At 38.5% G+C, this 25,972-nt stretch overlaps 4 protein-coding genes across 10 annotated transcripts; 2 read left to right on the top strand and 2 right to left on the bottom strand.

Annotated features, from left to right (window-relative positions):
• The first annotated feature begins 354 nt into the window (after positions 1 to 354).
• On the top strand, positions 355 to 968 carry LOC135626870 (zinc finger protein ZAT18-like). The gene has a single exon (XM_065132652.1). The coding sequence runs from the start codon at positions 460 to 462 to the stop codon at positions 883 to 885; it is 426 nt and encodes a 141-aa protein (XP_064988724.1). The 5' UTR covers positions 355 to 459; the 3' UTR covers positions 886 to 968.
• A 1,287-nt stretch (positions 969 to 2,255) lies between these two features.
• LOC135626866 (actin-2-like) lies at positions 2,256 to 5,260 on the bottom strand. 2 transcript variants are annotated; one of them, XM_065132647.1, is made up of 5 exons: positions 5,174 to 5,260; positions 3,958 to 4,028; positions 3,468 to 3,861; positions 2,781 to 3,394; positions 2,256 to 2,698 (listed from the first exon to the last, which is right to left on the bottom strand). In XM_065132647.1, the coding sequence occupies exons 2-5, from the start codon at positions 4,015 to 4,017 to the stop codon at positions 2,633 to 2,635; spliced, it is 1,134 nt and encodes a 377-aa protein (XP_064988719.1). In that variant the 5' UTR covers positions 4,018 to 4,028; positions 5,174 to 5,260; the 3' UTR covers positions 2,256 to 2,632. The 2 variants fall into 2 exon arrangements, with proteins under 2 accessions (XP_064988719.1, XP_064988720.1); XM_065132648.1 differs by lacking the exon at positions 5,174 to 5,260 and adding an exon at positions 5,080 to 5,098.
• A 9,001-nt stretch (positions 5,261 to 14,261) lies between these two features.
• LOC135626864 (uncharacterized) lies at positions 14,262 to 20,826 on the top strand. 2 transcript variants are annotated; one of them, XM_065132640.1, is made up of 6 exons: positions 14,262 to 14,675; positions 15,656 to 15,744; positions 16,200 to 18,128; positions 19,177 to 19,248; positions 19,372 to 19,525; positions 19,612 to 20,826. In XM_065132640.1, the coding sequence occupies exons 1-6, from the start codon at positions 14,570 to 14,572 to the stop codon at positions 20,241 to 20,243; spliced, it is 2,982 nt and encodes a 993-aa protein (XP_064988712.1). In that variant the 5' UTR covers positions 14,262 to 14,569; the 3' UTR covers positions 20,244 to 20,826. The 2 variants fall into 2 exon arrangements, with proteins under 2 accessions (XP_064988712.1, XP_064988713.1); XM_065132641.1 differs by lacking the exon at positions 19,177 to 19,248 and having other exon boundaries at positions 14,264 to 14,675.
• Positions 20,827 to 21,115: 289 nt separating this feature from the next.
• LOC135626865 (serine/arginine-rich splicing factor RS2Z32-like) lies at positions 21,116 to 25,065 on the bottom strand. 5 transcript variants are annotated; one of them, XM_065132642.1, is made up of 7 exons: positions 24,945 to 25,065; positions 23,418 to 23,540; positions 22,635 to 22,674; positions 22,378 to 22,473; positions 22,102 to 22,298; positions 21,924 to 22,001; positions 21,116 to 21,677 (listed from the first exon to the last, which is right to left on the bottom strand). In XM_065132642.1, the coding sequence occupies exons 2-7, from the start codon at positions 23,522 to 23,524 to the stop codon at positions 21,248 to 21,250; spliced, it is 948 nt and encodes a 315-aa protein (XP_064988714.1). In that variant the 5' UTR covers positions 23,525 to 23,540; positions 24,945 to 25,065; the 3' UTR covers positions 21,116 to 21,247. The 5 variants fall into 5 exon arrangements, with proteins under 5 accessions (XP_064988714.1, XP_064988715.1, XP_064988716.1 ...); XM_065132643.1 differs by having other exon boundaries at positions 24,954 to 25,057; XM_065132644.1 differs by having other exon boundaries at positions 23,418 to 23,532; positions 24,945 to 25,032.
• Positions 25,066 to 25,972: the final 907 nt, after the last annotated feature.

Below are 25,972 nucleotides of genomic sequence, written 5' to 3'. Positions count from 1 at the left end.
CCGGTATCTACTCGCAATCACTTGGTCTCTTCTCATCCGTCTGCGACAACCGCCTCGATGAGCGTTCGTCCCGAAGGATCTAACTCGTAAGTCAAACCGGCGCCGCGTGATCCATCGACGAAGGCAAAGTGTTTTGGACTCGCGCGCTACCACTACTTTTCTTCCTTCACTACGAAGCAATCGCATGGAATTGCTTAGCCCAGTAGAATCGTTGAGCACCAAGTCATGAGAACCTTCCAAGTAGCGCCATTCTGAACCCAAACTTGCTATCAAGCCAACGCGCAATGGTCCTCGTCATTGAAACGGAGCTTCTCGGATTCCACGAGAGCTCAATGTATAAATAGCAGGAGCCACTCAACCAAATCTACATGACCGGAACACTGCGGGCATTTATTTCTCTGTTAAAAGGCATCAAGTCTCACCTGACAACAGAGGCTTCAAGTAATCATACATCGCGCGATGAAGCGCTCGAGGGACGCAGAAGATGCTGAGCTCTTGCAGCTGTCACTCTCCTTCGGCGTCAAGCCTCCTGCGAAGATCCACAGGAGGACGAAGACGGCGGACGGCGAGTTCGAGTGCAAGACCTGCAGTCGCCGGTTCCCGACGTTCCAAGCGCTCGGCGGACACCGGACCAGCCACAAGCGCCCGAGAATCGACCGTTCGACGCCGAAGCCCAGCATGCACCGGTGCTCCATCTGCGGCGCGGGGTTCGCGCTGGGACAGGCGTTGGGCGGCCACATGCGGCGGCACAAGGCCATGGATGGGGAACTGATGCGGAGTGATGGGGAGGAGCTGGACTTGGCCATGGCTCCTCTACAGTTCAACCTATTTGATATGGCCGGGAGGAGTAGCTCCCACTCTCAGTTGCTTCAGTTGTTCGTTTAGGAACTCGATGTGATTACAGTTTAGGAATTCCTCACACGTATACACGATTTGATTGCAATAAACTCCATTGGTTATGCACAGAATTATCTCTGTCAATTAATCTTCTCTCGCTTCTTATCGACTCTAAAGGCCACACCCAATCATCCAAGACTGTCCAAAAATAGGCACTGCAAGAGCATGAAATACCTCCTCCTCCATCTTCCTCCTCGTTCCGACAGCCACACAACGTCATCGCACCTCCAAATCATACCCAGTACGCACCCAGAATCGACCGAGACGGTCCCGATGGCCAACGCGAAGATGACCTGCTTGTTGCTCATCCTGTGATTGCTTCTCCTTCCAGCACCGGCAACAACCGGTACCAACTCACCGGATGGCACCTCGCCGACGGAAAAATCCTCCTCCGAGACGTGCCATGAACAGTGCAACCGGAGGCCATTTTGCAACGAAGCACGTAAGTCTCGATGAACGTTGTTCGTGTGCCACAGACAGACACACACACACACACTCTCTCTCTCTCCTTATTCCTGAAACTTAATGCCACGCATTGCAGATGATGGTAGATCAGGTGGTTCCACCATTCCATGAAGATTTATCTCCTTCAAGATTGGAGAAGGACATGCAATAAAAGGTGTCTACGAGCTGATCAGTGCTCCTGTGAGCTTTACATGGCCGAGACACAAACAAGCCATCGGTATAAGTTTGTAGTTTCACTGAGAATTGATGTGTTTCAGAAGTATGTCGAACTTGTTTTCTTGCTTTTTCCGCTCTCTCTAAGAAGCGTCGTGTCAACAGTACTTCCGCACTCGGTAAAGTGTGGATTGAAGTGTTACTTTTGTGTCTCTCACCTGCATCTATTTTCTTGAGAAGCTTGCCGTCACGAGTTCATGGGACGTGCCTTTGTGGGATGCAGAAAAGAAAGCGATGCCATGATGCATGCAGGCCAAACATTCTTGCGAGCACGCTATCGAACGACATCATCACACGGCGAAAGGTGGTGATAGCGCGCGCATCAGCACAAGAACAATAGTGCTGCGTGTCTGTAAGTATCATTTGTACTCGTGTTTATGAATAGGATGAGACTATTCAGCTTAGAGTAGGCAAAACGATGATGAGTATGAGCCTGATAGAGGGGAAAAAAGGTTCTCTTAACTCCATCCAGGCTGCATCTTCAATAAAATGTGTCATCAAAATGAAATAATTAGCTTCATATCTGTAAAAGCCACTGGCATTGGCCTGGATTTTATTCTTCTAGTAGCATAAGTCAAGCTCAGAATGTGTGAAACCGTAAGTGCCTGAAATCTTGTTCACTGGTTGGATACTTTCAATAACACAAAGTTGGTGCAAATACCAGAAAGTCATAAGATCAGTGACAACAAAAACTAATGTCACAAAGAATCCAAACTACAAAGACCATTTCGACGATCTCGGACTTACAAAATCATCATACAATAAGACACCAAAAGCCAAGCCATGGACATGCCAACCGTGTTACAAGTCATAGCCAAAACAAAACAAGCAAAGAATAGAAGAAGAAGGGGGAGTCTACAGAACCAACAACAAATACTGATGGTGCCTTTGGCTCAAAACGACATGTAACAAGAGGGCTCTTATTAGCCCAAACACAAAGCATATAGGCATCCCAAAGGCAAATCTTACAATCCTCAGCAAACCTACCAATTCAGCCAAGCCATAACTATGACCTAAAAATCTGCTTAAAAAACACAGTAGGAGGACATAAGGAAGCTCAGAAGCATTTCCGATGGACAATTGCTGGGCCAGACTCCTCGTACTCGCCCCTTGAAATCCACATCTGCGGATGTAAAGTGCGACAAGATCATGCAACACACATATCGAGTGAAAAATAATGATATGAGATCAGAAGTAGGATATACCTGTTGGAAAGTGCTAAGAGAAGCAAGGATGGACCCTCCAATCCAGACACTGTACTTACGTTCAGGTGGGGCAACCACCTTAATCTTCATGCTGCTTGGGGCAAGAGCAGTGATCTCCTTGCTCATACGATCAGCGATACCAGCGAACATGGTTGATCCACCACTGAGCACGATGTTCCCATACAAATCTTTCCTGATATCAACATCACATTTCATAATGGAATTATATGTGGTCTCATGGATTCCAGCAGCTTCCATGCCAATCAATGATGGCTGGAAGAGGACCTCCGGGCACCTAAATCTCTCAGCACCAATAGTAATGACCTGCCCATCTGGGAGTTCAAAGCTCTTCTCCACATCAGAGCTAGTCTTGGCAGTCTCCAGCTCCTGTTCATAATCAAGGGCTACATATGCAAGCTTCTCTTTTATGTCCCTTACAATTTCCCGTTCTGCAGTTGTAGTGAACGAATAACCTCTCTCTGTAAGGATCTTCATGAGTGCATCCGTGAGATCACGGCCAGCAAGATCCAAACGGAGAATGGCATGAGGTAGTGCATATCCTTCATAAATGGGAACAGTATGGCTGACACCATCACCAGAGTCCAGCACGATACCTGTCAAAAAATAGCCCAATCAGAGATGAAAAATTTTAAACTACCCTACTCAAGTGGCCAGATCGATACACACCAGTTGTTCGGCCACTAGCATAGAGGGAAAGGACTGCCTGAATTGCGACATACATTGCAGGCACATTAAAACTTTCAAACATGATCTGAGTCATCTTCTCTCTGTTAGCCTTGGGGTTAAGAGGAGCCTCAGTCAAAAGGATCGGGTGCTCCTCAGGAGCTACACGGAGCTCATTGCAAAAGGTGTGATTCCAAATCTTTTCCATGTCATCCCAATTGCTCACAATTCCGTGCTCGATTGGATACTTCAAGGTGAGGATACCTCTCTTGGACTGAGCTTCATCACCAACGTAAGCATCTTTTTGGCCCATCCCAACCATAACACCAGTGTGACGAGGTCTGCCAACAATACTGGGAAACACTGCTCTAGGTGCATCATCACCAGCAAATCCAGCCTGTTTGACAAAGGGAAGAGAAGCACCGATGATTTGGCATGCCCAAAATTGAATATAGTATGCTTCAAAGAAGATGAATTGATAATGCCAACTGACCTTGACCATTCCAGTACCATTGTCACAAACAAGAGGCTGGATATCGTCAGCTTCGGCCATTGTCTATAAATCTGAAGAAATGCACATGATTAACACAAGTTGAATAGTGACAAAGCTCTCTCAAAGAATTATGAACAATCAAAACGCATTGTTGATTTATTACCTCGAACATACAGAACAATACATAATTCTACTTATGTCATTATCAATTGAGAAAAAAAAATTGCAAGGACCATATATCCTACAATAAGCCCAAATATAGGTTTAAATAACCTGTAAAGGCTTAGAATCTGTTAGTTCTCTCCTGAAAAAAATATCATTCCACAGGAAGAGCAGATAATTTGTACTTAGCCTTAAAAGATCTTCTAGAAACGAAGACTCATTTAGCTCCCCGACAAAAGATCAAGTATCTTGTGAATGAGTACCTAGTTTGTGCTTGGTTCTCTCAATAAAGAATCAACAATTACTGAATGAAAACTGGATAAATTAGCACTTAACCGCATAACAATAGAGAAAAGAAATGCCCAAAAGCTAGGTGATAAATCTAGAAATTGTCGATTCGTAAATGGTGAGAAAGATAAAGAACTCCCAGCAACAATCGGAAATTAGTACTATGTTCTCTTTAATGGCCAAATTTTTTCTTGGCCTCCAAAATTGTATCTTGATTCAATAATGGCAAGAAACATAAGTCTATCAACACTTGCTTTGCTCTGCTTTATACAAGTTACGAAGAACATTAAAACATGTATGAAAAGGAAAAATAAGCAACAAAATATACAAAATGAAAAGAGACGGCCTGTTCTCTTTTCCGACTAAACCAACAATAAAGTTCAACCTCCCGCATCAAAAGATGCAATAAAGAGGTGAGATCCAACAATAAGTTAATAGAAGGTCATAGGAAAAGCAGATCTTTGCATAAACATATCAGAGAAAACCCACAAACAGATAAGAGAAAGCCAAAGATCAACTCAAAGAAATACTGATTGAGTCTCGCGATCCAGCTCAAATCTAACCAAAGATCCGTATTTTACAAAGGAAGACAGTATCTTTTATGGAAAGACAAGCTCGATCGCTTCGAAGACAGCGATCGGGGGTCGAAATCACTAGATCCAGACAACCAACCCGTAAATCCTCATATTTCGTCAAAAAGAAATGAGTCATCAAACAATCCATCGAGGAGAAACAGATCTACGAGGTAGAGGGCAACGGGATCTACACTTTGTCGAAGAAAACACTGAGGGGATCGGAGAAGAGGAAGAGGAGACGACAACAAACAGAATAAATCACGATAAAAGAGGACAAAGGCGTCACTTTTATAGCCGGAATTTTCTTAATGGTGTTGGTGTTTTTACATATATATCCTCACGAAGTTTCAAAATAGCATATTTACTATTATAAATTTTAATTATATATATATATATATATATATATATATATATATATATATATATATATGACGATTGCCCAAAAAAATATTCTTTTTGGGCATTTCTCGGATAGTACCTATTTTTATCATTCCTAAATAATCACCTCTATTTCTAATATTTCAAAAAGCTACCATTTTCTTTCGTCGAATCCAAAAAAAAAAAATTCATCAATTATTTACAGAGCTTTGTTTGTTGATTTTTAATCATAAAAATACTGTAAATCTGTTCAAAAATACCATATAATTTTCAAAAACACTATATAGTATTTTTATGGATAAAAATCAACCCACAATATATTCTAAACACCTCCTATATATATATATATATATATATATATATATATAGGGGGTGACCATTTTTCCGTTAATGTTTCTTCAAAAAACTATCATTTTGCCCCACTCTATCGAAAAAGTTTTTTTGCCAATTATTGACAGTGCTTTGTGCTTTGTGGGTTGCTTTTCAATCATAAAAATACAGTATTTTTAAAACACTATAGAATATTTTTTATCATAGTGTTTTATAATAAAAATATTTATTATATAGTGTTTTTAAAAGAATATGGATAAAAATTAACCCACAAAACATATTAAATAGTTTACAGAAAATAGATTCAGGATTGGGCAAGAAAATATATGGCAGCTTTTGGGAGATATTTTTGAGATTTTTTAAAATAGAAAGTGACTGTTTAAAAATTATGAAAAGGATACCATTCTTAAAATACTCAAAAAAGAAAATTTTAGCAATCACCATATATATATATATATATATATATATATATATATATATTGAGAAGTCCAAATTAAAATTTTTAATCATTTTTAATTAAATTAAATATATAATATAAAGTAACTAAAATATTTTAAGTTATGTTGGCATCGAGTAATTTAATTAGTAATTAAATTTATGATAATAAAAATAAAGAATGATATAGTTTTATAGAAACAATTAGGGTCGAATTGAATTGTTTATAAGTTAGAAGTCAACTCAAGTCCAATTTAATTTCTTTTTGAGTCGATCTCTTGAAAAATTAAGTTGGGGATAATTTCGATAATGTCCCTTCAAAGCTTAAGTTAATATTGGTTTCGAACTAGTCAACCTAGTAGAATAAGTATTCTATTTAGACTAGTCTAACGGGCCTATTTTTCTTTAGTATTTATTAATGTAATAAAGCCCCCTCTATAGTGGAGCTTCAAGGCAATTGCACCATTTATCCAGAGTGATTGTCCTTGTTGGTTATAACTACTCATAGCAAACATTAGATTGTTTGTTAGTTAGTCATATTATTCATATTATTTGACCCTAACACATGTTAATGGATAGTGCATTCATATAGAGATATGATTATTACTGGGTAGTGCAATACATTAGCATTCAAAATGGTGATACATCAGTTATATGTGATGCTAAGGTATCAACCACATCATATCCACTAAAATATATGTCCCCCACTTCTCGAACCAAGGAGCATTGTGAATTTGAGTTAGTAAGTATTGCTCACTTAAGATATACTAGTATAAGAGAATAAGGGATCAATTTGCTCGACCTAGTCTACGTAACTCAGTTGATTTGACTAGGTCCTTTCATCGGGCTATCTACTGATCTAGTATGCTAGCAATAATGGTGAGATGAAAGAGCATGATCAGTTGTGATGCCACAATAAAGTTCATCAAGCAAGTGACGATAACATAATTTCTCCAGGACTCCTATACGACGATCGAATATCTAGGGCTTCGATAAACAATGGTGTACTAGTTTAAGAAAATCAAAGGTAATAACATGTAGAGAATTGAAAAGCTATGCTAAGCGGTGCACTATGGATCGAATGACTGGGGAAAAGGTGCACGAAAGGCCATAGAGGCAAGTGCAGTGGCGTATAGAGGGTTAAGTGACCAGACATGATGGTGCATAAAGAGCCAAAAGGCTAAGTACGATGGTGCCATAGGGTCAACGAATAGGCGCGATGGCACAAGAAGGGCTATGAGGCTAGGTATAGTAGCACGATGAGGTTAGACAAACAAGCATAAAGGCGCACGAACGGATTACGGGATTGAGTGCGATGGTGTGTGTCACTAGTGACATCATTGTATGGTGACACAACGACCTAATCCAGTCTGATCCTTGATGAGATTATAAAGATTCTATAAGAATGACAAAACTAATTATCTCTCTATTTATTTTTGTTGTTTTTTATTTTCTTAGTTGGGAGACCTATTTTGACATATCCTAACAAAGGTGTAATATTTTTTTATAAATAAAAACTTATTTAAAATAAGTTTTATTGTAGTATGCAAGAGTTACATCTTTATATTTCACTATCATCGGCAAAGTTATAAATTCTATTACAATTATATTATAGAGTATAACATCAAGGACACTATTTCCTAGGAGTTTGAAATGTGCAAAGTTCTAAGAATATCTAACCCATCGAGAGTTTGGAGTTGATAAGTTCCTGATCAAACTTCCTTTATAATCCAATATGCTCCTTCCTAAGTCGATGCTAGCTTGCTTCTGACTTGAGTTGGGTTACTGACTTCGGTTCTTCTTAAAACTAAGTTCTCTTCTTTTAGCCAATAAGGACAAACTTTGGTGTTGAAAGTTTTAGAACCATTCTTTTGTATGCCAAGTTTTTAAGGTATGCTCGAGTTCTGACTTCATCAATAAGGCCTAAATTTACTCTAAGCCTGACCTTTGATTCTTCCTCGGTAAAGTATTGGGTTCAGACAATCGGCAATGCTATCTCAGTTGAGAGTACCACTTCGGTTCCATATGCTAGGTAGAAAGGGGATTCCCTAATGAACACCTTCAGCATAATTCGATACCTTCTTAATATGCTTGGGAGTTCGTCCACCCATGATGCTCTCTTAGCTCTTGGGACTCTTTTTTAAACCATCTAATATAGCTCAATTAGTTATTTAAGCTTGACCGTTAATCGATAGATAGGCCACTAAGTTGAACCTTAGATGAATTTCGAAAGAATAATAGACTTATTTGAACCTAGCATTAATGAATTACATTCCATTGTCTATGATTAGTACTCATGATACTTTAAACCAAGAGATGATTTTCTTCTAAACAAACCTTTCAACCTACTTTTCAGTAATTGAAGTTAACAGTTTGGCATCGACCCACTTAGTGAAGTAATCCACCCCGACCATCACATATTTTCTTTGCCCAATAACTAGTGGAAAATGCCCAAGAATATCCAATCTCCATTGTGTGAAAGATTAGGTCGTATCGATGAGGATTAACTCTACTATAGGTAGTCTCTAGACTCGAGCATTACGTTGACACTTGTTGTAGCATTGGACGTACTCCTCGACATCATGCTTAAGAATCGATCAATAATAACCTTCATGTATGATCTTGAATGTTAGAGTTTATATGCCAACATACTCCCCACAGGCCCTATCATATATTTCAAAAAATACATGGGCAACTTTAGTAGGGTGGAGATAATGCACCAAGAGATTTGATATGAATTATTTATAAAGCAATCCATTTGGTACGTAATACCATGCTTGTTGCTTACATATTTTTCTAGATTGTATCTAGAGAAAATATCTATGAAAGTTAACAACTTATGTCTGAAAGTAGAGTCAACAAGCTGGTCAATGCGTGGAAGAGAAAAATTGTCTATTAGGAAAGTTTTATTGAGATCGATACAGGTAATACACATTCTCTATTTTCAATTACTCTTTTTTATGAGGACTATATTAGTAAGCCACTTTGAGTAATGGACTTTGTGGATAAAGCCTGCATGCAAGAGTTTTTTAATTTCCTCCTTTATTGCCTTTTGGCAATTGAGAGTGAATCTTCAAGGCTTTTGATGGATCCCTTTATATTATAGGTTTATGTTAAGTTGATGTTAGGCTACGTTATGGTCTATCCCACACATATCAATAGTTAACCATGCCAACACTTTCGAGTTATTGAATTCCCTTTTTCTTTCCTGGGTTAAGGTCGACCTCACTTTTATTGTGTGATCTGACCATTTTAGATTTAAGAAAATTTCTTTTAAAGACTCTTTTATCACAAGGTATAAGGCCAATGATGAGAGATTATGCATATCTATTTGTTAAACCAATATTTTTTTCTTTTTCAGAAGGATGACCAATATCATATAATACTGTCTAGATTCCTTACAGTCGCTCTTAATCTCCTCTACTTCTGAACTAGTTAGGAACTTGAGGGTCATATAATAGGTTGACATTATTACTTGTGTAAGATTGAAAATAGGTCACTCAATGATAACGTTATAAGTTGGGGAAGTGTCGACCATTAGGATTTTAGTTTTTGCTATTTTTGTACAATCACCAGAAGGTTACAAAATATCGATAGCTCCTATTAAGGTAACCAACTCTCCTGAAGCCGATAAGGGTGGAGGAGATGGGTTGAAGACCTTGTGTTAACAACCTAATTTTATTCAAAAGAATTAGTATAAAATATTTGTCAAGCTCCTTGCATTGATTCAAATTCTTTTGACCCATGCGTTTATGATTTTAAGGATACTACCAATGCATCATCATGCATGGGTCTAAGTGCTTACCTTTTTTTAGCTAAATACAATGGGTTGAACTTCATTCGAGCAAAACCTTTTAACTTTGGCTCCCTTGCATAGATCTTTCAAGCAAATGAGCTACTACCCTTAGTCGTTAGTTTATCGACAATCACATCCACTTTTCTCTCAATTGGGCCTTGGGGTCTTAATAAAGATTTTTGAATTTTATGGAGGAATTTATTAAGGTGCTTATTTCGAATTAAATTTTAGATTTGCTCCTTGAAAATATAGCAATTTGGATATTATGTTTATAGTCCTAGTAAAAGCGATAATATTTTGGTTATATCTTTTCTTATCAATAGAGCTCTTAGAGGGTAGGGTGTCTTCAAGAGTTCATTCTCTTGGATTTGCATGAATACTTCAATGTGAGAAGTATTGTACACCATGAACTCCCATGAAACTTGTTGAAATTTCATAATTAAACCTTATGGTGTAACTTTCCAAGGATTCCTTCTCTTCCTATCGTATAGCTAAGAGAGCTTATAGCTAATAAAACTAAACTCAAATTTTTTGACGAATTATCTAAAGGAAGAGTTTGACTTGGAGGGTAGCCTAGTGAACCACTTGCATGTTGGGCCTCTTAGGGATGTTGGAAATATCTAACACATAAGGGTGTACGTAGTCCCATAAAGAATCCTCTGTAAAATAAATATCGCTATATACTTTGAAGGATCGGCCTTCCCTTCATAGTTGTCTAACATAGGAAGTTAAAGCCTTAAGGAATTTGTCCAAAATAGATAGGGAAAATTATCTAGCCAACATCCCCATCAAATCATAATTCAGTATTGCCAAAACTGGGCGATTCAGATTAAGAGCATTTGGGGTATCAAGGTCGATCCATGAAACTTCGAGGGGGTTTCAAATCTTTAGGGTTTGCTCATAGTGGTCTTATGAAATTTTCTAGAGATATAACGGTCGATGACTCTCCTTCTAGTGTCAAAACGTTATAGTCAATTTTTGTTATCTGTGTTGAAAGCCAATTCGAATCCAACCCAATTTTTTTTCAAGTTGATCTCTAGAAAAACTCACTAAGTAAGACTCTCGATCCTGCAAAATTAATTTAGGGGTGATTCCAATAGCACCTATGCTGAAGTCAATATTAATTCAACGTTAGAGATATAATAATGAAGCTTGAGGTGTCATTGCATCATCTGTTGAGGATAGTTGCACCTATTAGTTGTAATTGCTTATAACTAGACTATTTATCAGTTAGTCATGTTATTTATCGAAATCCAACTTTAACACATGTCAATTGATGATGCGGTCAAGATACGATTTATTATTAAGATAGCACATGACATTAACTATCAAAATGATGACACATCAACAAATAATGTGTTAGCCACATCATATTCGCTATAACAAAAACATACATAAATATATATACATATATGCCATTAAAAGCAAAAAAATTAAATTAGTGATCGCTCAGCCCGTTGAGCCCAATCAGGCCCAATGATTTAGAAACAATGGGCTCAATTTGAGCTTGGATTGGCCCATTATACAGACCTTTATCCTTCCTTCCCAATTAACAGATATAGTTTTCACGAAAGAAAAAAAAAAAACTATATATAAAAATGTTCATATACAAACTATATCTATAGTTTGAGCCTTCACAATATCTTCTCTTGTGCAAGTTCGTCCTTCAAGCTCTATTTCAGAGAATGGTGTAAGAATATGCTCTAGTCTTTGTTCCCTCTGGTCACGAAGAAACACCGAAATGAATCCGATTTGTCTTTATAATAAGAGTCACTAAATAATCATGGTTTTATATATATGTTTGGTCTCTAAGATGAACTCTTCTACGAATCTATCTTTGGAGTTGGTGGTTTGGAGAGCTTTGCAGTCACATACACACAGCAATTACGATCGACTTGCTTATTTTATTTGGTTTGCTGATGCTCATGCAATTGTGGAATGATAAAATTTCTACTCATGTCTCTTCTGCTGTTGAGGTCATTTATCTGTGAATTCAAGTCAGTGTGGTTTTACCTTCTTCTTGTTCATGTTTTGAGAGCTGCAGATTCTACCTATCCTCCTCTGTGAAGGAATGAGCAGTGCAAAAGATTTCTCTGTCGAACATCTTCTGCGTTAACAAGCTGCATTCCTAATGGGAAGGTGACACCGCATGATGCCTTGAACAGGCTGTGATGGACTGGTATTACCTACCATAAGAGCCATTCTGTGAGAAGCATTAGAGATGGTGATTCGATGGGCAGGACAAACTAGAGATGCCTGAGGCAAAGTGCCAAATCTATGCGTTGAGTCCCTGCTAGAAGTGGTCATGATTGATGTGGCCAATTCATCACTTCGTCATCATCGTTTTATCTTATTAGCAGTACTTATCCTTTATGGTTTGACCATCCATGCCAATTAAATCGCTTCTTATTCTATCAAGTTTAGAATCAAAATCCAACTAGTTTCACATAGTTTCGGTTTCAGTCCTAAAATTATCGGTTTTAATTCCAGAATTATCGGTTTCGATTACTGTCCTAATCATCGATTTCGATATATTAAAAGAAAAATCATTCCATCAATATTGAAATTAAGTCATTAAATTTAAAATTTAAAATCCTAACCATTATTTGTGTGTGTTTTTAATGATGAATATTTTGACTCTCATTTCAATTTGCAAGAACTAGAATTGAATCAGATGTTCCTGGTTCTAGTTCGATTTGAAACTGTTGAATCATTAACTCAGAACTAATCAGCATACACAGTAAACATCAGACATGTCTCTGCTCTTACTGTTTGGCTCTATTCGAACACTTCCCAAGTGACATGTTTGCACCCCAAAAAAGTTGATCTTGGCCTTCTCAGTATCTGTTCCTGAGAACATGATGAATATTTAGGAGTAGTATACAAAGATATAATAATAATAATGTAGTTCATGAATGTGGGAAGACAAACAAACCATGTGAGTCAGGAAAGCAAGAGACTACAAAGAGAAAAATATATGGAGGTGAGGTCAATAAGATATCTTGTGGAGAGTTCTGACCTTCTATCAAATAAGTTGTGTCCCAAACATGTTGCAGATGTGATTGAGCAATCCAACTGTTGTTAGATGAACATAGAATTTTAGCATGGATAATTATCCATGATAATGCTATGATTGTGCATTCTTATGGCCTCCGTTTGTGTTGAAGATAATTAAATAGGCACCACATTTTCTTCTCATAGCCACCACTAAACTAAGCATCAGAATATTCTCTGTCTGTGTATGTATGTATGTTGGGTCCATCATTTGTGGTTGCATGTGGGAACACATGTTTACTTAATGCTTCTGAAGCAGTGAGCTGTCCAACATTAATTAACACCATCACTGACAAGTGGTGCTACTGCACAATTGAAGGAGTTTGGGGGGAATTCTATGCCTTGTGTGATAAGGCAATGAATGTTTTATGTTTTGTTACCTAAACTGCTGCAATCACTACTAAGAAGAAGAAGAAGAAGAAGAAGAAAGAAAGCCATGCAGACACTCTGAATGATATTATAGACAATGAGATGTAAGTTTATTCCTTGTTTGGAAGAATGCTAAAGGATTTTTGCTCAAAGGAGTTTGGGCATGAGAACTTACTTCCAACCAAATGAGAGATGCAGAGAGTAGTACAAGATGGGTAGCATCCCAAATGGGCCACTGTTACATGTGCGAGAAGACTTTTTGTTTGCCTCTGCTTGTAGCCTTCTGCCAACTATGAACAAGTTGTGGTGGTCCTCTCAAACACACCACAACTTGAGCAGATGCTGAACACCACTGATTCACCTGCAGAAACCTGCCCGTTATTGGCACGATTAAGATTCAGTCATCTCACCAATTATTACGGGGAAGATGAATGATACGGCAGAAGTTTTCATAGCCTCTCACGGAAGCACCTGTTTTTGACCCATTGAAGCTGTCATGGGTTATAAGCAGAACCAAAGAGATGACTCCAAAGTTCTACGAAGACATCCATTTTCATCTTCCATCAGTTGATGTACTCTCTACTTTCTCCATGATGCAATACCAGACCAGCAGGAAGAGCTCTCTCTATCATTCTCTCTCTCTCTCTCTCTCTCTCTCTCTCTCTGTGAAGAAGGGAAAGGGTGAACGGTACAACGAGCACGCGTGATCGCATCAACCATGGGCCATGGCAATTGTTACTTGGATTGACACAGACAGACAAGACATCAAACAACGACAAGTATGTGACTTGATGACAGGGGAAGTAACTATTGGGATTAGGATTTATATTGTTCTGTATATTGACCAGATTAAATTAATGGCATTACTCAGTTATTGCTATGAAACGGGCAGACATTTGATGCAGCGTTAGCCAATAGCCGTCATCGTTACTCTTTCTATACAGTGCGACTCCTATATGCTTACCGCTGCCATTTGTTTGCTCTCTCTCATCTCCTCTGCTTCGCTCTCTGGTCTGCCCTCGAGTCCCCACCTACGAAACACCTCCCTCTCTCTCTCTCTCTCTCTCTCTCTCACACACACACACACACACACAATTTGGTGTCTTGGTGTACAATGCTTAGTGGCGTCGATGAATGTGTCCCAATTGTATCGAAGAAGAGAATTATGGAAGATTTGATGTGAAAGATCCTTCCTTTTTTCCCGGATAAGAGAAGAGGAGGAGAGATGGAGGCGGATTGGTTTCGGACGCAGCAGGGTTTCCGGAGTCGCCGGCGGGGGCAGCGGAGAGAACGAGCCTATCGGGTCGGTGGTGGCGTGTTGCGGGTCTCCGGTGCGTCTTGGATCATCTCGTCTCGCTCTCTCTCTCTCTATCTCGCTCTCCACATTCCGGTGGCTTTTGGTTCTTTTGTGGTCTGTTTGAAGTACCGCCTTTTCTTCTTCTTCTTGGATGCATGAGTATATGTGGATTCAAGTAGTGACCAGCAGAAAGGGAAGTATTTTATGTGATCTAATCACAGACTTCTTAGAATTGTGGCCGTGCTTTGCTCTGTTAGCTAATAAATAAAATGGAAGGTCTCCTTCTGTCAAAAAGTTCTCCTTTTTCTCGATCAGGACTTCATATGAGAGTTCGTCTGCCATCGACTCGCAAAAATCTTCGAGGATTTCTTTTCCTTACATCAGAAAATAGTAGTGATAGATAACAACTTCGTATGCTTCTCTTTGCAGTTGCCTGACGTTTTTTGTTGTATCATCCATCTGGAATTTGTTTTTCCTGTATCATCTTCACCATCATCCACTGGTTCTTAATTTCCCTTTCCCATTCTATTCATACAGGTTTTCCAGGCACAGTCTTCACCATGATTGCCGCATTGTCTATGCATAACAGCACAGTTCAACTCATTTCTGTTATTAATTAGCTGAATTGGTCTTAGTTATTGAGAGTTTTGTAATCGATAGCTGAATTGGTCTTGGATGACAATGGTGAGAAGCCATATTCCTCCCAGCAAAAAACATTATTGTCATGTTACTGATTACTATGTTTAACTACTCGCCAAAAGCTTAGTGTGACCATATACTTCAGCTTGCATTTAAGATGCTGAGGTTTATAGTTCCGTTGCTTAAATGCTTCAAGAAAAAATGATCCTTTCTCTGCCTTTATCTAAATTTTACATCATGTGCCAGATTAGGAGATTGTTCATAATCCAGTATATGCTTTAGATCTTGAATGACCTTCCAAAGTTACACAAAATTTCATCTGTTGAGAGTCGCATCGGGCTGGTAGTTGTCTAACAAATTTCAGGTTTCTTTCAGGATGTGATTATCTGATGGAACAAAGGAATGGACTTGAAATGGAATCTGAATCCACTTGCAGTAGTAGCTTTCAGAAAGAAGAAGATTATGTAAGTGCCATTCTTCCCAACTGGTATACTATTGCTTTGAATAAGCTGTATGCAGTGAAACAGTAAAATACAAAGAACACCAGTATCTTTTGATGTGTTTTGAAGGCCGATGTGCACTCTTATTCATGCATTTAACATGCATCGAGTAATTTGTTACTTTTAGTATTATCTGTGAGATATCCACAATGGATGTCATAGTAGATTTCCTAGAAGTAAAATAATTGCTTGTTCAGCAATACTGATGTTGTATTGTCTTGAATTTCCTAGATAGCGTGTTAGTTACTTGTACTGGATGCGTCTGATAAAATTGCAATAACAACAGAAAATTATTTAAGAAAAGAAAAAGACATTTTAGGAAGAAAAAAATGTTTTCTATCATGCATTTGGATGTCTGCTTGACTTCTGAAGCCTACATTGTTTTGTTCAAACATTCTGATATTTGTGATTTGCTCCAGTCTTGCCAAAGCCCATATGACAAGACCAGTGTGAAACCATCGGAGAAACATATGGATCAAGAAACTACAAGAGAGGCAGAAATTAGATGGTCCTCACCTAGTATAATTGCAAAATTAATGGGTCTCGATGAACAGCCTCCTGTACAAGAAGTCAATAAACAAAAGAAGGTAATAAATGATTGCTTTCAGGAAATATCAGCTGTTGGCTTGCAAGACAAGTACCTGAGGAGAGAGGAGCATTCACCCTGGATGAGCACCACTGAGCACCAAGGATTCAAAGATGTTTATGATGTCACAGAAACGCGAAAAGTTGAGAGAGAAAAGAAAAAACCAGATAATAAGGCATTGCCAAGTCTAAAACAATACAAGTTTGATGTGAACAAACAATTCAAGCCAGGTGTAAGCTCTGTCGACCAAAGTTTCATGGGTGTGAAGCAATTTCATAGTGACAAATCACAAAGAACTTTTATAAAATCTAATAATAGGTTGGCAGACCACGATTGCAAGAAGCATCATTTTTTTAAAGCCTTCCAGGAACCCAATTTCTTATTTAAGAAATATTTTCATGATTTGAAGTGGCTTGCACCCTCTCATTTAACAAGCAAGATTGCACTTTTCAAGTCTTCAAGTGGTGCTAAGATTGAAAGTGATAAAGTATGTTGTCCATCAGAGAGGAAGACAGATGGGTTCACTAATCTGCTGAATGATGTTATGATCACTTTTACAAAACCAGTTACTGGTATGGTCGGACACTCTCTTAAGGAACACAATGATTCTCTTTTGCAAAAATCTGCAGGCAACAGTAACCCATGTGTCCATCCCAATCATATTGTTCTTTTGAAGCCGAGTACTAATAAAGCCCATAGCAAGGGAAGAAGTGTTCTTGAAACTCCTAAGGTTATTCAGTTTGCTGATAGAAGACTGACTACTCAAACTGTGTTTCAAGAGCCTGACAATGTAGGAAGGGAATGGTCTAACTTTTCCCATAATATGGAAGCTTTTGGCTGCAAGACTAAAGGTTTAAGAGAAATTTCTAGAGAGATCACAGAACAACCGAAAGAATCCAAAAGCAGCAGTAATAAGCATGTGCCAGTTTTGGGGCTTAACAGATTCTCCAGGGATGAGAGCTCTTGTATTATGCCTGGTGCGAACAATCTGTGCAATTCTGAGGCATCCTGTAGACCTTCCAACAGATGTAATTACTGGAATAGCACATATGGTTCCTCAGCAACTTCAACTGAATTTAGAAGAGAGTCCAGTAAAAACTTGTCTAGAAAGTGGAAGGTGACCGACCACATTAAGGAGGCAGGAGATTGTGGTAAAGGCTCAAGTACTTTGGCTGAAATGTTTGCTTTATCCGATTTGGAAACTCAAAATCCAGCACCGGGTTCACCATTGGTTCATACTGTTTCAGATGAGAAATTATCCAAACTTGACATGCGAGCACCATGGGGTTCTCCTTCAAGTATTAACAATAGGGATAGCTGGGTAGATGGGTTCTTTATAAATCTACCAAAATCAACTGCTCTTCCAGCTTCATCAACTAATTATGGGAGTCGAAATTTGAGCAGCATGCACAGATTTGGTGTTGAACACTTTGGTACATTTCATGATATGTTGAGGCTGAGACAAAAAAAATGCATTCCAAGAGAAAGTTCTTCACTCAAAAGCATTAAAAGTGGCAATCTCAAGCTTTACTCTAATTTTGGTGGAGAGGAAAATAACCTACCTTCAAAAGAAATTCACACGAATCAAGAAAGGATGCGGAAAGGTGCACTTTGTGAATCAACTGCTGAACTGAATTTTGAACTTCCTTCTGTTCCCCGTTCTGCAGATGCGCATATGTCGATAACAGATCAGGAGCTAGCTCAGCCAACAATGACTCATATGATCTTAATGAATCCTAAATTTTCCAGTCCTAACTTGAAGGTGTGTATTGAGGTTACTTTTAAGATATACAAGTATGTTTAGCAGTATATGACTGACGAAGTAACCCTTTTTCTTTCCTTAGTTTGTATTACATCTTATCATTTTTTTAAGTTCATGCTTACATTCTTTATGGGTGTTGTAGTCTTTGCGATTCTTAGAATGCATTTTGTAGTATTTTAATTGATCATTTAAATTACTAAAGTTTTCTTGTATCATATGGCTGAACCTCCATTTTTGACACAGTACCGTAAAGCATTTGCTGTGACATTGTCTGAGAATTGAGGTATCAGGTTAGACATTAACCAAGATAGAATCCTGCTTTGCTACTAGCACTTGACTTTTATAGATTTGAGAGCTATCAAATCCTTTCAATTTCCTTTTTCAAGGGAGCGGTATACTTGAATAATAAATTGTTGTCTCCGAGCATAATCTTAAAGGGGTTTTGTGGACTATAAATTACAAGTTTTTTACCTTTTAACATGGTAGAAAATAATTGCATATGGTTTTTCTAGAGAATAACAAAAGAGTGATACCCCACTTGGGCAGCCACCTACGCTGACACCAGAACTAGAACCTGATCAAGATGAGGAGGGGAACCACTGGGCAAAAGCTCAGTTGAATTAATTGTAAATATTTAAATTTTGGTTCTAATATCTGCAAGTATGCCCCTTTCTAGTAACTCTAATTTGAAGACATTACCAACAGAAAGCTGCGGCACAGGTCCGAGTGGAGAAGCACAACCTGACATTCATGTAGAGACCTGTCTGCAAATCATTGACATGGAGTGGACCCCCTATGCTCATACTGTCCACATGACATGGCATGGTCGAGACACACCAAAAACCTTCCCAAACTCACTATCTTTCCAAAATATAGACCCTTTTTTTTAGCGCAGGAGATACAGGATTTAGAACAAATGGGGGAATTTTCTTTCAAAATTTCTTATTTACCTGGAGGCTTGTCCTTGTTATTGTTAATTCTGAAGCTTTTCAGATTATTTTCATCACTGTTGCTTTTGTTCTGCTTTTGTTTCATGATCGACAACTAGCCTTCTGAAATATGTTCTCCAAGATTTAATGTGACACCTTGTCGGTACATATCCCTCGATCACTTTTTCTTGGTATGTAGGTGAATACTTCTTTCTTTTTTTTAATTTAAAAATTCCAGTAATATTCAGTTGCATCTTGAATCTCAAGATGAATTTGTATCATGCATCTTCCTAAAAGGTTAATCTTTCCCTCAGGAAGCACCAACTGATGGCTCTCAATTATATATTGAATTGCTCACTCCTGTAAGAACAAAAGAGGCTTCGCAACCATGCCCTGTTTCTGTACTTGATCTTCCAGTGAGAGAAGATGATTTGGGATGTCCTAAAATTCTGAATGGAGGCCTTCTTGGTAAGTATAAATGGTAATGGGATCTTCAGCTCTCTTAGCCTAGTCCATTCTCTTACAAATGTGCATAATGTTTTTCTTACTTGCAGAGCTCAATACAAAAACTTTACCCTCAGAGTCAGTAGATCCATGCGCCGAGGCATCAGAAGTTATCACTTTGAGTAACGAGGATGATAGTGAGGATTGTCAATCCATTCAGCAGAATAGCTACTTAGAAGAGGAGTTCATGGATGAAGAGGAGAGGGACTACACCTACCTTCTTGATATACTAATTGTGTCTGGTGTTCACAGTGCCAAGCAAGGGAAGCTTTGTAATGCATGTTACTCACCGGAACATCCAGTGAAACCAACGTTATTTGAAAAGCTGGAGAGGAAGTACAGTAAACTGGTTGCATGGTCACACTCAGAGAGAAGGCTGATGTTTGATCTGACAAACTCGACACTCGCAGAGATCCTCGCTCCTTGTATGGACCGGCATCCATGGGTTAATTCCACAAGAAGGATTGCACCCATGTGGGGTTCTGAAGGACTTGTGGAGAAGACATGGCAAATGTTGGTGGAGAAACGTATGGAACTTAGTGGGGGTAACGCAGAGGACAAGGTTCTGGACATTAAATGGCTAGACTTAGGAGATGACATCGATGAGGTAGGAGTGGAGATCGAGAGGACGCTGAAGGAGGAACTATTGGAAGAACTTGTTGTAGAGTTCATGGCAGGATAGGCTCCTCTGGTTAAAAGATCTAGTTTTGATGGTGGATATATATAGCCACATAGATCATCTGTTGAAGGCAGGGTGTCAGCTGCCACAAGATTTTGCTGGTTATGGACATATCATAAGAATTCAAGTTTGAACCACAGGCAGGTCGGAGATCAGCAATCACGAACATAATAATTCGAGGGCTTTCATCTGTCGGCACCGGGAGGTCATGGAAACTTCAGTCACAAGTAGTCGCAAATAATCTACAATGAGGTGCATTCAACTCTGTGACAAGGCTGTGCTGATGGCCAGGTAGTGTCATTCATAGGATCCAAGCTTTAGGTTTGTGCATCCCATGTCAGAACAAAGAAAGACCAGGTAAGAGTGCCAAGAGTTCAGTAACATTTGAAGGTGCAAGTGAGTAACAGTATAGTTTTCAGCATTGGCTTGAGCTGGGGTGTTCAGAGAGAGTGTGTGTGATGTGAAGGGGGTGTGAAACACTGCCTCACAATTTATCCTTCCGTGGTAGGTGTGTTCTTGTTTGTTTCTTTTTCTTTTCACAATACCATACTGTGAGTAAATATGGATTCGAGCACATTTCACAGAATACTGCATAGAGAGATTACACCTTGTCATAGTTGACAGGTCAAAACATCTAAAGAACGCAATGGATCCATCGGTTCAAACTAATGTACCCAAGAAATGCTCTAAAATTGGATCAAGCTTGGAAAGGACGCAGAAAGTTGGGCTATTGAAACACATTCCTGGAACACTTTTCCTTGTAACTCGAATTTATCACCCAGATTCACCTACTCTTTCAACACCACCATCTAATTTAACATGCAACTTCTGCATCGGTCAAACTGAGCATCCACACATCACATGAATACAAAAAATATAAAAGTATAGCAAATTAGTTAAGACAAATCACACAATTATAAGTTCCGACACCGACAATTGTCCTTGAAGACATCTCTCGTTTATGGAATTTACTACTAACAGAGTTCTGTTTAACTACTGAATCCAGATCAGTCCTGTGACTCGCTAGCTCTGGGAGAAGCATGTCCATCTTCGTCCCTATCGTCCTTGGGACTAGGGCTCCGCCGGTTCGTCTCAGGGCTCTGATACCCTCCACCCACTGGAGAGTTATCACGATCCTGACTCATTGGGCTCCTGCTGTTCTCCCTCACAGGACTCTCATTGTAGTTTGATCCGTTGCGCTCAACCTCCCTTCGTTCCGTAGGTGAGGGGCTCCGGCTCGCTCGTGGGCTCTTGCTACCGTCGGGTGAAAGGCTCTGCTTCCTCCCCTTAGGTGAAGATGTGCTCTTCCTTGACCTTGGGCTCCTTGACCTTGGACTTCTTGACCTTGGACTCCTGTCATAACCAGGACTTCTTGACCTTGTGTCCTCCCGTTCTGTGTTCCGCCCATCTCTTCTAGGAGCAGGAGACCTAGATCGGCTGGTCGTGGAAAACATAAAAGTTAGAAAGACCAGTACTTTTAGATGAACACAAAAACTATAACTGCATGTCCATCATAATTATCGAACAATCACAAAGTCACATCACCCTTTTAAATAACAATGCAGCCCTCTAACAATGAGTCTTCTACAGACATGCAGCATTTAGAAGCAACAAACCAAAATTTAAACTAAAAGCCAAGTTTGCGAAAGGAACCATAAAGGATCTGAATATTTTTTGCTTCACCTATAACTGCGGCTTCTACTATAGCTTCGGCTCCTACCACGGCGAGGGGATGGAGATCGTGAATAGCTTCTCCCACGTCTGCATAGGGAACCATGACAATCTCCACGAGCTACCCAGTGCCAGAAAAGCCATTGCCAAAGAACTAATTACCAATACGAAAAGCCAAAACAAATCATACTTGAGAGTTTTTGGACTGTTATGGCAGTTTCTTTCAATATGGCCTCTTTCTCCACAGCGATAACACTTGTTCTTCCAATCACCTGCTTTGCAGTCTCGAGCCCAATGCCCATCTATGCCACAGTTGAAGCACCTGCCAGAACCAGGTGGAGGGCCTCTTCCAAGATACTCACGTGATCCTCCAGAACCACGTGGAATCTGAGGGAATACCAACTTTCAGTAGGAGGAAACAAAAAGTGGTAAATTAATATATTGACTTCATAGTTAAACTACATACCCCCTTCGCAAATTCCACAATAATATGACTCCCATCAAATTCCCTCCCATTTAAGCTGTATCTAGCATCATCTGCATCCCGAGGATCGCTAAATTCCTGAAAATGTTTAGACAAACCCAACATATAGAAAACAGAAAAACTAAATCAGATGGTATTAATGAAACATGTGAATGGTAATGTTTATTGGCATCACAAAAGCCAATAATAAGAAAGAAAGGAAACTGTAGAGATTGCATAAAGAGTATAAGTTGACATACAATGAAAGCATAGTCATGCTTCATATCCACATCTCGTACTCTGCGGAAATGGTTGCCAGAAAGAATAAGGCCATCAGAAGTTAAGTAGCACACCATATGATAATTCGCACCTCAGAAGAACAAAACACCACTTTGTGACACGCAATAAGACTACAAAAGAATCGCCAAACTCTCATTTAAGTTTGCAAGACTAGCCACCAATTCCACCGAGGGCACCCTCTCACCAGAGACCTCCCGGCTGGGCAAAAACCCAACAACCTTCAACAACATCATTCAAGTTAAAACACACTCACTTTGCTTTAACCTTCTCGCAATATAACATATAAAGATAAATGGCAAACATCCAAGCACAACATACTGGCTTGGGAAACAATGACATCTCCAATCACCTCAGCAAGTTATCTCAGCTAGGAGACATCTTGTGGAAACCAAATGAAAAAGAAAAAGAAAACAAAATAGCTACCATCACAAAAATCCAGATGGTCAGCTTTCTATATACAGTAAAATAGTGAAAATAAATTAAATTTTGGAGATGATGACAGACGCATAAATGTGTGGTACATTAAAGGATGACCACAAAGAACCCAAAGAATTATGTGAGCATAAAGCCAGCAAAACTGCCCTCCTTATACGTGAAACTAATCAATTTGTGACTAAATATTATTATTTATAATGTATAAATGGAGAAAAAAAGATTCATCCTACAAAGTGACAACAATTATTACTAGAATCAGATCCTGATGAAAACAATGCAGCATTAGTATGCACCAGGAGCTTTAATACCTGCCATATCTGCTGAAGAGGTCTTCAAGATCATGTGAACGAGTACGTGATGACAGGTGGCCAACATATAGACGTGTGCCACCATAACGATCATCATAGCGAGGCATTTTGGGTGCTGCAAGTCTTCAACAAATACCATAAAAGTTATGCAAGCATTTCCACAAGCTGGTATTTTAAAGGCACTAGCTAAAAAAATGAAAAGTTAAGCTAACTGTTAATGTCAACACATTACTTGTTTTAATTGTCTTATTTAAAACTGTAGATAGTTATTTAAAACTGTAGATAGATGAATGAGAGACTAAAGATGCACGAAAAAAGTTTGAGGGAGTGGATTCAACTTATAAGCTGTCTCATTTTAAAGCTCAAACTAAAAACTAGAAGGCATTGTTCTATCTTCTCTCATAAAAATGCATTGCAAATACAAAAATTACCATGGACAGTGAGCAATAACAAGAAGTAAAAGTGATGGGTTTGGCTGAATAACAAAACTTGAAGAGTGCTAAATCACACTCAACTATCTTTATGGAAGCCTCTAGTACAACAAGCTCAATTACTCTCAACGAGAATACTTAGCTAGATTTTATTTCCAACATCGACCAGTAACCATACCTCAGAACCTACATAAAATATTTTATTTAGTTTCGAAGCATCAGAAGCTTTTTACACGGTTTGATTTAATTCAAGAAGGAAAAAAATATCAACAGAAAACCTTCTTAATCCTCTTCTCACTTGAACATATATAGATGTCATATGATTAAAAGCAAGGGCATTAACTTGCATGCAGAGAAAGAACAAGCAACTATTAAGCGGGTCATAATTTGAAATGAACCAAAATGAATATGAAATTTTAGTTTTGCTACTTCTACATAATATGAATGAATTTAATAAATCACAAAGCATCTTAAGTGAAAGAGTCAAACTTCACATGCCATATTGCTCCACCTGTGAGAGAAACCAAACAAGATATGACTTTCAAAAAACTGCATTGTGTTTATCATTACTACTAAATCATTGAATTTCTAAAATAATAGACAACCTAACTTTAACCTCGTTCATATCCGGCCTGGTACATTCTCTCACACAAAACCCACATTTGTTTAATTATTTGCCTTAGGTCCATCCTTTTGTCTGCAGATGCAGACACAGATTCGATGATGTGCAGATCAAAATAGCCCGCACTAATCAAGGAAAGGGAAAAAAAGAAAGACTCAGGAGATGGAAAGTAAGGGTTTTTAGCCCCGTAGCAGCAAATTTATGAACTTCGAATAATCCACCAAATTCTTAATAAGCAAATAACAGAAAAAAAAAAATCGTTTTTCATGTATCTAAGCGTCCCTCGACCCTATGCTTCTGGATCAAAAGAATCAAGAACCAATTTTTACCAGATTCCAAATCCTACACCCATCACCATGAGAAGACGACAGATCGCATGTAATGATCAAACCACGGTGAAACTCAGTTGTCAGAAAAGATTACATGAAGGTAAGCTAAAACCTTGAATTAGGAAGATAAGAAAGAATCGGTCACCTGACAGACCTAGGGGAGAGACAAGAGGAAACCCTAGCCAGCCAGCCGCCTGAGACTTGCACGCGAGCTCGCTCGATCGTGTCGGCGATCGGCGTTTATAAATAGAAATAAATGCCTTGATGAATGGACGGTTGAGATGGTCTAGCCTTGGATCAACTGTGGCGTCCTAACCGAGAGATGCTGTGTGAGTCTGTCACAGGAAGGAAACGTTACAGCGAGGTGCGCGCACGCAACACTGAATGCTGTCGGTGCAGCAGCAGCACAACACTGTTCTCGTGTTGGATTTAATCGGATCGTTGTTTGTGATTGTAAAAATGAGTCAAAACATCTGTTAATTATGAATAAGATTCTCACCAAAAGTTGATTCTGCTAGTAAAATCTATGCTAATAATCACATATCCCTGCTAATTGCGTATAATAAATATTCACCAAATTCTTGGTATAAATATAACCATCGATTATTTTTCTCTCTTGATATAAATTTTTTATCATAAATAAAACTTATTATTATTATTATTTATATAGTATGATTAAAAATAAAGAAAATTAATTTTTTTAATTATATATATGTATATTCAAATTTATTAATTAATTTATTTTTATAATAAGTAATATAATTTTTAGAAAGTAAATAATTCAAATTTTATTTTTGTGTGTTAATCATAAGAAATAAATATTATAATTCTATCTTTATGAGTGAAAGTAAATTAAAAATAAAAAATTAAATTATTACTTATTAGTGCTTATCAAAATGGCTCCTCTCTCTCATTCTTCACTAAACCTTTTTCACGCATAATATTTTGTAAAATGTGAACTTATTATTCAGGGTTCGTCGTACCGTACCGTACCGGCGTTTCGACTCGGGCTCGGTACGGTACGACGTATCGAGCGGTATACCGAGGTGTACCGAGCGGTACACCTGATTTCATCGATTTAACCCTCCGAAAATACCTGAAAATTAAAAAAAAAGTTAGGATAGGGTTTTCAAGTTACAAATAAATATAGTAATAGTATAAGTTTAGCAAAAT

Source organism: Musa acuminata, chromosome BXJ2-11 (assembly GCF_036884655.1).
Source record: "Musa acuminata AAA Group cultivar baxijiao chromosome BXJ2-11, Cavendish_Baxijiao_AAA, whole genome shotgun sequence".
In the NCBI taxonomy this organism is placed as follows: domain Eukaryota; kingdom Viridiplantae; phylum Streptophyta; class Magnoliopsida; order Zingiberales; family Musaceae; genus Musa; species Musa acuminata.
The sequence above is the reverse complement of the archived record's forward strand: the minus strand, read 5'-3'. Positions and strand labels throughout refer to the sequence as shown.

Excerpts from the sequence above, each read along its gene's own strand:
- LOC135626865 (XM_065132642.1), bottom strand. The coding sequence starts at position 23,524 with ATGCCTCGCTATGATGATCGTTATGGTGGCACACGTCTATATGTTGGC. Across the intron at positions 22,675-23,417 it reads CTCTTCAGCAGATATGGCAG|AGTACGAGATGTGGATATGA; the intron begins GTATTAAAGCTC and ends CCATTTCCGCAG. Across the intron at positions 22,002-22,101 it reads AACAGTCCAAAAACTCTCAA|ACGTGGGAGAAGCTATTCAC; the intron begins GTATGATTTGTT and ends TTCCCTATGCAG.
- LOC135626870 (XM_065132652.1), top strand. The coding sequence starts at position 460 with ATGAAGCGCTCGAGGGACGCAGAAGATGCTGAGCTCTTGCAGCTGTCA.
- LOC135626866 (XM_065132647.1), bottom strand. The coding sequence starts at position 4,017 with ATGGCCGAAGCTGACGATATCCAGCCTCTTGTTTGTGACAATGGTACT. Across the intron at positions 3,862-3,957 it reads ATGGTACTGGAATGGTCAAG|GCTGGATTTGCTGGTGATGA; the intron begins GTCAGTTGGCAT and ends TTTGTCAAACAG. Across the intron at positions 3,395-3,467 it reads TGCTAGTGGCCGAACAACTG|GTATCGTGCTGGACTCTGGT; the intron begins GTGTGTATCGAT and ends ATTTTTTGACAG.
- LOC135626864 (XM_065132640.1), top strand. The coding sequence starts at position 14,570 with ATGGAGGCGGATTGGTTTCGGACGCAGCAGGGTTTCCGGAGTCGCCGG. Across the intron at positions 15,745-16,199 it reads TTCAGAAAGAAGAAGATTAT|TCTTGCCAAAGCCCATATGA; the intron begins GTAAGTGCCATT and ends GATTTGCTCCAG. Across the intron at positions 18,129-19,176 it reads TTTCCAGTCCTAACTTGAAG|CCTTCTGAAATATGTTCTCC; the intron begins GTGTGTATTGAG and ends ATCGACAACTAG.